This window comes from Rhodnius prolixus, unplaced genomic scaffold (genome assembly GCF_049639745.1).
Source record: "Rhodnius prolixus isolate KJV_2025 unplaced genomic scaffold, Rpr scaffold_16, whole genome shotgun sequence".
Lineage (NCBI taxonomy): Eukaryota > Metazoa > Arthropoda > Insecta > Hemiptera > Reduviidae > Rhodnius > Rhodnius prolixus.
In genome coordinates this window covers 2170420-2180229 of record NW_027411616.1, presented here as the reverse complement: position 1 = coordinate 2180229, position 9810 = coordinate 2170420, and the positions used below count along the sequence as shown (strand labels likewise).

General features: G+C 32.1%; 1 protein-coding gene across 4 annotated transcripts; it reads right to left on the bottom strand.

Moving 5' to 3' along the window:
• Positions 1–536: 536 nt before the first annotated feature.
• On the bottom strand, positions 537–9642 carry Sting (transmembrane protein sting). Of its 4 annotated transcripts, XM_074134375.1 has the most exons (9): positions 9504–9642; positions 9297–9426; positions 8751–8886; positions 8513–8667; positions 6785–6950; positions 5252–5362; positions 2196–2323; positions 1612–1720; positions 537–1525 (listed from the first exon to the last, which is right to left on the bottom strand). In XM_074134375.1, exons 2-7 carry the CDS (start codon positions 9384–9386, stop codon positions 2265–2267), a joined length of 717 nt encoding a protein of 238 aa, XP_073990476.1. In that variant the 5' UTR covers positions 9387–9426; positions 9504–9642; the 3' UTR covers positions 537–1525; positions 1612–1720; positions 2196–2264. The 4 variants fall into 4 exon arrangements, with proteins under 4 accessions (XP_073990476.1, XP_073990475.1, XP_073990473.1 ...); XM_074134374.1 differs by lacking the exon at positions 1612–1720; XM_074134372.1 differs by lacking the exons at positions 537–1525; positions 1612–1720; positions 2196–2323 and adding an exon at positions 2843–5147.
• Positions 9643–9810: the final 168 nt, after the last annotated feature.

Below are 9810 nucleotides of genomic sequence, written 5' to 3'. Positions count from 1 at the left end.
TTTATCACAATAATTTTTTTCCCAATAACTAATTTACTAGGGGGTTACCTGCACATGAAAAAGTCCGACCTTTGAAGTCATATAATAAAATAATAATAATAGTTTTACTGGTTAATCGCTTATTAAAACTGTCCGGTAGGACAGTGTTATTATAAGGGTAGATCGTCAAAAACTGCACGAAAAAGAGTAACGTTCCAAAATACCTAACTTTGATAATTTTTTCTATAAAATATAAAATTCTCAAATTTTCTGTATAATGTAGGGAAAATCCTCCTTTATAACTGCAATTTTTTTAGCAACAACCCAGATGAAATAGATTTCGAAAAAAAAAAGTTGCCAAAAACAGCATTTTCAGAAAATTTTCGTTTTTTTTTTTTTTTTTTTTTACTGATTTAAGGCGCGTCAACATTTTAGGTTATTGGCGCCCGGAGCTTATTTCAGTGCACTGCCGGCCTCCGGACAGTGTTCTCTCGTTACAGTTCTTGGAAAACATGAATTTATTATGTGATGATGTTTTTTAAAAAAACGGAGAGAACTTAAAATATGAAACATTTATTTCAATCTTAATACAAATGTCCAAATAAAAAATATATCTATTTGTGACAAAAATTATAAATTTTTAAACAAATTTAAATAAGCACTGTCATTTAAGGTTACCATCTTGATAAGTAAAGGAAGACAAAATGAGATTAAAAAGCACTTGTTATACAATAGTTTAGTATTCATGGACAATATAAATTTCATTAAACACAGATTAATAACACTTTTATTAAGTAACTATTGCTATAATTTCCAATGATACGAAAATCATATTAACTTAAGAATTAATGATATCATTTTCATTTTTTTTATAAAAATATGTGAACTATATTTAATAACGAAAAAATGTATACCACAGTTAGCTCAGCTTTCCCCCTTAAATCTAATTGTAAGTTCATATTCAGCTCGCTGTGCGTCAAGAGAACCAGAATAGATCTCAGTAAGCAACAGAATAGATTTAAGTTTTAGAAAATAAATTTTTCCAAGTGATAAAATATAATTAAAAAAAAAAATCCAATCAAGCGCAAGACCCAGAGGTCAGCAACAGTACGACGAAAAAGACACGCTTTGGGATTGATGGGAATCTGAATGTGTCTTGCACATTAAGCTGGATTGGTATTCTTTCTCTTGCGCCCAGTGAGTGAGTGTTTGTGTGAGAGAGAGCTATGCCCCTTAAATTATGAGGTGACGGTTGTTCAGAAAGCCTTTTTTAAAAAAACTTATGTTATTTCTTTACGTTTTTGGACACTATAATCGCTTTCTAATGCTAATATGTTTACCAAAATTTGCTAAATGGAAGTGGGACATTGCTGGTGCGATTTCAATTTTTCAAGATTTTCCAGGAAATAGCACACCCAATTTTCTTTAAAATTTGTAAAATATTTGCCCACCTAAATACCACTTTTATTTGAATCATTTTCCAAGAAAAATTACGACAACAACTTGAAGTATTTCTTCTGAAGGCAGTTTCAGTTCCAGGATCAACCTATACCAAGTAATAATAAAAGTTGCCTTAATTACAAATTATGTTAAAATAAAAATCAGTTATCTAAGGTAATTACTGAAATATACCTATATCATCACTTTTGTTTAAGACATACACCACCAAGTCTAAAAATGAATTGGATTAGGAATTCTGTCAGGGGAATCGATGGTGCTAAATGTATGTATGTGTGGTGATCTAGAACGACAAGGCATTAATTAAAAACATTTTGTTCTTCAGTTTCTCTGTACATGACGTGGAATCACATCATTTTATGTGTTTTTAATATATGCTGAAGGATGCATGTATATATTGTTCAAAATAGGGCTCCCAATAGTTTTGGGAGAAGTAAATTCAGAAGGATGAAACAAATATTGGAAACAAAATTCAAATAAAACAAAGTTAGCGAAAATTATAAACTGAATTTGAATGAAATGTTTGGCACTCGCTGATTTAGGTATCTTTTGTCGTTTAATCAATTCTTATACTTAACTGAAGGTTAAACTTCCGATTTTATTAAGAAGATTTAAAACTCGCAGTATTTTTTACCAATTTAAAATTTTTATGAACACTAGTAGCAACATCAACCGTAGTTTAAGATATAATTAAAAATTTGTGGTAAAAGCACTATTCTCATAAACTAAAGCAAGCAGTTTAATTTGTTGTTTCTTACCTGAGAAGAAGAAACCATTTCAGATGCATTAATTGCAGGAAGAATCGTACTTTGTATAATGTATGATGACTAACCATACTTGCTTATTCTTCGGAAGATTTCATCAGGAAGAACGAAATCACTAGATTCTAAAATGAAAGAAAACTATTTACTTAAGAATAAATATTGCTCATTTCTTACGATGACCATCGTAAGCAGGTTAATGCAAATTAACCAATAAATTGTATAAGAAGGAAGCCCTGTTTGTTATTCGACCAAGTGATCGCGATGTTATCGTCGCCTAAGCAGCCTACGAAGATGATTTGACGGGAAACTAGTACGGGACAGGTTGCAGATTAAGGGGTTATGTGTAGGGAAAGTTTGGAGTGGAATTTGACATAGCAGGGTTTCATCCTGTTATTCCAGTCCTGTTATTCTCCAGAAAATGAGATTACCAGGTCAGTGTGGATGGTATGATTGCTTACACAAAAATGTACATGAGAGATGGTACAAACGATTTTTGACTGGAGGGTTCGAATCCTGTTTAGGTTTGAACGCTTTGCTGTTCCGTACAGTTCAAGTCCGTCTTTTCTTGTTTGTAAGAGTCAGTTTTGATCGATTGTCAAGAAGAATTTTGAGCATTCGGTACCTGTGGTTGAGTTCAAGTCGTTTAAGTCTAGTATGTATGTGCATTCCACGTGAGACGCTTGTCAGGGTATATTTTAAGAACGAATGGCATCTGCTACAGGAATAAAAATGTAATTAAGGTACATGGAGGAAGTATTTTTCTATAAAGAGTGAAGGATATTAGTGGAATTCATTCCATTTATCATTATTCTCCATTCGTGGAACCATAGTTCAAGGATATCAAATGAGCTTGGAGAACAGCTGTTCCGAAACATACCAGCAACATTTCTAAACACATTGCATCAGGTCTAAATTTTAGAATTGTTTAATAACAATATAAATACGATTAGCAACCTATTTCGCCTGAGAAGCATGAAACGAAAAAGCAAAAATTTCGTAATGTGATTTAAAAGCTCGCCTTGTAACTTTCTCCCCTTCGATAGTTTCTTGCGTTCAGCAGCAGTACTTACAAAATACTGGAATTTCTAATATTATTCATAATGCTGAAAATTACGCTACTGAATTATTATAAGAGGGTCATGGAGAATATTTGCAATGTATTCAAGACGAAACGAATGCCTTATGTATAAGGATTGAAAAGGTGTGGAATATATAGTCCTGTGAAAAAGTATAAACTTAGTAGATAAAATTTAAGAATGTTTAAAATCAGAAAAAAATTCATAGCCTAAACAATTATTTTAAGTATATAAAAGATTACCAGATGAACCTCTAAACCCCTAAAGGTTACTTGAGGTCTTTAAACCTCTAAAGTTCTTTACTGGATAATGCAATAATCACAAAACTTGTAAACAAACCTTGTTTAAACTGTGAATAAATATAAACTCAAAGGTTTAATCCATGTTTATTTTTATAATTTTTTGTAAAAAAAAAACAATTCGTTTCAGATTTTTTTTTATTAAACAGTGTTGTTCACGTTAAATAAGGTTACTCAACGTTCTAAAATCATGCCGCGAGGAACTCAATTAACCGAAATCGAGCAACAAAGATTATTGGATTTAAAAATAGCTGAACTGACACAAAGGAAATTTGCTCGTGAATTAAACCGTTCCCAGGGTGCAGTTAAATTTTTTTTGAATTCTGGTTCGGAGAATTACGGAAAAAATAAAAGGACAGGAAGAACTCCTAAATTTTCCAGTTCTGTGAAACGAGCTGTTATAAGATAAATTTCGAAAACCGTTGCTTCCTCTACCCAGATTGAGGCGATTCAACCTGGGGTGTGATGCCAATTTAGAACGGAAGTGAATAGCTGAAACCAGGTAATTAAAATATCGTAAAGTTTCAAGAAAACCGCAACTTAAAAAACACCATTTACAACAGCGGTTACAGTATGCTAAAAAACATATTCATACTAGCCAAATTTGGCCGAGTGTAATTTTCAGCGATGAAAAAAATTTAATCTCGACGGCCCGGATGGATTTAATTATTTCTGACAAGATATGAAAAAGGAAAAAAAACTTTGTCCCGAAAGTCGCATCGAGTTGGCGGAATAATGACGTGGGCCGCTTTTAACCAGTTAACTGTTTCGAACTTGTTGGAAAATGATCCCCTATGTGCATCGTAGCAATTAAGCGATGACGACTATATTCGTCAAACCCAGAGTATGTTTGATATAAAATTGGGTTGTTGCAATTATCCTGAGTAGGTCGCAACATTACAGGCTGATATTTATGCAAATGAATCCCTGAGCAGATGATAAAATACAAAGAATTATGCAGGGAAATATCTTGGCAGGTTAGTAGCCCTCGACGCAATTTGGTTAATCGCTAAATCTTGAACCCTGCACATGGCCAAAAAAAAGCTCTGCCTCTTCAATACAGGTAAATAGGGAACTAAAGGATCCTCATCCTGTTTTTTATTACCAGGCGCGCCACTTACTGCATAGTCTAGCCTAACACAATATATGAATTCGTTATTGATTCAGTGATGACTAATAAAAGACAAGGATACATTTACGAAGACTAATTCATATTACATCTATCTATTAATTCTTTTTATTTCGAGATAGCTTCAAAATATTCCAAACTTCTAGCAGTTTACGAATATATCTTAGTTCTAACTAAAATTGCAAAATTAACTGCCGATGGTCACTACTGAAAAGGCATGACGAATATACTCGTCATAACACAAAATTTTACATATTTTTTATGACGAAGATCTTCGCAAAAAAAAAAATCATCTGGGTTGGTTAGAATACCTTTTTTCACGTGCAAAAATCAAAACAATTACTTATCTTCTAGACATTTACTTTGCTGAATTTGGTCACGGACATAGCTGTACCGCCGCAGAAATTTTGGACTGTTTTGAGATTGTTGCTGGACAGAGTTGCTAGAAAGGACCGTAATGGTTTCAAAGTTAAATTGTAGTAGATATATCAAAATCATCCCCCGTAGTAAAGAGGTTTACAAGATTCTAGTATATTATATACCAACCGTCGCAGTAAATAATTTCACATTTATGTCTGCAGTCCGCACATTCGTCCAGTTTCCTTTGTAAAAGTTTTATGAATGTATCTACTATCCTTGGCGTAAGAATTTTTAAATCTGAAAAAGATTATTAAATTAAAAAAAAAAAAAAACAAAGATGTATAAATAACAGGTTGCAGATTAATTAAATAAATAAATTCACCAATACGAATTTCTCACAACATTACACTGTATTAATAAGTCGGCACTACACTGTATAATTTCTATGGTGAAAGTCTTTTTAGGCGATGTTTGACGTCAAATGTTAAATTTTGCATCTGAATTTTTAAAAACTTGTCTTAAGTTCTTTATGATAACTATGTAGTTCCGTCATCCCCAAAATTAAGGTTAAACAAATACCTTTAATGTTGTTTCAGTTAAAATCAATTTTTATTATGTTAAACAGCTTAATTATTATTTTTCCAAAATATTTATCGTACGTTGAATATATCGTATCACAGCAATTCGATAAAATCAACAAAACTACTACTTTCACATAATTTCATAGAAATAAATTATATAATTAAAATTATCAAAAGTGCACATAAAATGCATTAATAGTGAAATGTTTCTTAAAAAAATATGTGCACTGAATGTGTTTCTATCTATGGTTCGTGACCAAAAAATGCATGAAAACTCGTGATGTTGAAAAATACCGAACTTAGACCATTTTTTCCTCTTTTTCTTTAAAAGATACACATTATCGTAATTTTTCACAAATAGATCATATAGGTTTCGAGAAAAATGGAGTTATTAGAAATTTTTCTTGTTCTTGAATTTTTACCTTTTTTGAGGACGTAGCGCGTAAATGTATGATCCGATTTTAATGATAGAGGTGTCTTATTCGAAATTTAGGGCAGATTTGCCTTTCGAGTTAGTGCCCCATATGTAAGGCCCTTCTCAAAAATGTCAAAGTTGGGTGTTTTATGATATATGCTTTTTAATGCAATGTTTGACGATCAAGCCTTCGAAAACTGTCCTTATGTATTTGAATTTTTTTTAAAATTGGATTACTTGAAAATCCCTTTTCAATCAAGAACTTATGACTGTGCCTCAATACAACTTCTTGGCTTTTTCACGGCTCAAGAAGAGCCACCTACCATCTTACTAATGGACTTTTCCTTTTTTTTTTTTATTAATTCGTTAGATAACTACTGCAGCTATAGTTGCATGTAAATCATCTATAAAAACTAAGCTCAGAATGTAAAAATTACGCTGCAATGACACACTGCTTTTTTATTTTTACATAATTTGTAAAAGCCTTTACGAAATATAATACGAATATTTTCTGGGCATCAACGACCTTCTATACAAGAAATTTTATTCCGAATTTTTAATTTCTTCTTCAAGTAACTTTTATAGTGCAACATCAGCCTTCATGCAAAGCTCTAATTTCTAATAATGAGATTAAGATGCGAGATGTTGATTCACATTACATTATACTTAAAAAATTAACATCTGTATCCTCTTTCAGAAGCGGAGGTAAAAATAGTCAAGTACCTGGATTACGTTCAGCGGCATCATACAGTGGCCTGAGAGTAGGTGCAGCTTCCATTACAACGGACACATGTCTCTTCCTGTCTTTGCTGAATACCTTATAAACAGAAGACCTATAAATTCTATCTTTGACGCCGTTTCGACTCTTCTTAGGTTCTTCTGTAAGACACTATGAGAATAAAATGATATAAATTATTGAAATGACATTCTCTTACTGCACACAATTTTAATAACCAAATTTTCTTTAAACTCGAAAATTTAACTGAATTTGTTTAGTAATTTTATAAATAGACTAGTGAAATACTCGCATGGTGATTGAATTGAAGACTCAGTCTACTCAGCTCATGCGATACCTAACACAATTGATAAATCACACGCTGTAGCAGTAAATATCCATTTAATTAAATACACATACACACACACATAACCAAACATGCACTCAAATAGTTATAGTTAGCTATTTAGGGTGGAGGATTTGACATTCCAAGCACTCTATATCATTGGTGTAATGAGAGTACTAGTCTAATCAGAACTTGAAAAAAATAAGACATAATAAAGAGTATAAAAGAAATACAGCTAGTCGCGTAGGTTTTTCATATTCGGACACTGGACGCAACTAAATAATTATCAACCATTCGGTGGTAGATTACCTTCTTCTAAAATTGTTATTTAGCAAAACGGCTTCGTAGCTTGATTGGTAATTCTTTCAAGAAACTCTTCTCTTTTCGCATCATATTTTGGGCATTCTATTCTAGACTTTCGATTTGGTCAATTATCAACCCTACTTTGATCAAGTATTCTGTGCAAATATCATTGTCACTCCTAAGCCTACAACCTGTGCAGCATGGTTCTATTAAACCAGAGTTTTGGCAGGATCTACTGATTAATAGAACTCTCATTTATCACAAGTAGAATAGGCTGTTCTCCACTTCTCCAGAGAATTCATTTTAATTGTTGCAAATAAAATTCTATAAGGAATTTTAATGTCTAAAGGTAGGCTTTTTGTGGCTCTCTTGGCTAAAGTATCAGCCATTTCATTTGCTTTGATACCTGTATGTGCCTTTATCCGCACTCACCTGCAACTAGAATTCTTACATTTCAATTTATGACATGTTGAAACAAGTTCAGTCTCTATGTGGCTAACGGTGGCAGATAATCTGTAGTTTCGTAATTTAGGAAGTGCGTTTCGGTCGTTAATAGCCAGCGCGTACTTAAAATCCTACGAGATTGCAAACAACTCACAGCTGCTAACTTGAATATTTCCATTACTTTTCTCTGGGGTTTATAGTAACTGCAACCACATCAAGTATTTATCTGGGTCACGTCCGTAAACAAAAGATATGTATATTGCCATCTGGCGCGTATTTCCTGCAAGAATCTTATAAAGTAAAAGTAAAGTAATCGCATATTTAATCAGGCGGGTCTTAACGTCCAACTACCAATTAGATGTCGTGGACGAGGGCGGAAGCACACACCTTACTATAAACAATTTTTTCTAACAAATAAAGCCACAATCTCGACCACCAGACCAACACCCGCCCCACCAAGAATCTTATATTCATCACAATCATTGGTCTTTTTGGTAAAACTTCTACTAACAATATTTCTACTGAAACTACCAGCTTTCTTACTACTAGCACATCTTTGTATTTTCCTTCTTAGTACATAATTTTTCAAAAAAGTTATCTCCTCTAATTCTAGGGAAATTGCAATAATAAGAAAAGAAATTACCTCTCGCCTCTCAATCTGACCATTTGCTTTAAATGTAGAAAGATCTGGTGGTGAAAAACCAGATGAAGTGACCAGCAAAAAAAGTTTATGCACTGGAAAAGCTTCTTGAGATAATCCGCGATCTAATATATAATGTTTTATCCTTTCTTCTATACCTTTAATGAAAATAAAATAATTACTTCCTCAATAATTAATACAAAAAATTCACAATTATTTACATAGAATTAATGTGTTAAACCTTTCATGCATTTTGTGCCATCATCTGGTAAAATTATTTTTAAATATCCATAGAAATAAGTATCAACCAAGGCACTTCCATATCCAAAACCGCGCTTATCTAATTCGTTCATAAGAACAGTCAGCAAAAAAACCTTCTGAAATGACAGTCATCAATTATTATTACAAAAATTATTCAACGTAAACATAATTTCTATGGGAATGTTAAAAATACTGATATTAACACTGGTACTGATACTGAAGTAAGGTTAAATACTGGTAGTTAATTGAAACTTCTTAAACATCGGCTTCCCAGAATCTTGTTTAAATATTGGTTACGTAAGTTATTTAGGACAAAATGGAGCAATCAGAAAATAAATAAATAAAAATAGTTCCGTAAGCTTAACCCTGCAAATTTGAGCTGGTCTAACGGTTGTATAATTAGATAAATTTAAGTTTATATAAACTTATTTTAATTTTTGGTTTCCCTTCAATATCTTTCGCTTATTATTCCTTAAACATTTCATTTTTAGTCTATTCAGAAGTAATAAGTAAAAAATAAACTCACCATACGACAGTAATAACCAGTCACATATATAATTACTATAAATAATAACAGAAGAAGTCCAACAAAAGCAAGTAGATTTTGTCCGTACATGGTAAAAACTAGGATACCGAAATGCGAATTTTCATGGGACCTTAAAAAAGAATCAATATGTAAGAACGCAATATTCATTGTTTCGTTTTTTAACATTAACATTAAAAAAATACATACTAATGATTATACAAAATTACCAAAGGGTAATCTGTATAACCAGGTCTTTCACGATACACCTACTGGATGAAAGAGAGGATCAGTGAATTGATAATTGAAAACCTACTTGGCTGTTACCACAAACCCTCATAAAAGCACAAGTTCCAATCGAAATATCAATATGGTTTTGGCAATCGATTTCTAGTGCGTAATAATTTTCTATAACGCAGGGTATTATTTTTTAAAAATATTGTAACTAATGATTGATAAATACAAAAAAGACATTACCTTAAAAAAAAAATTGGTATAATTCTTAGTTTCAATTTTA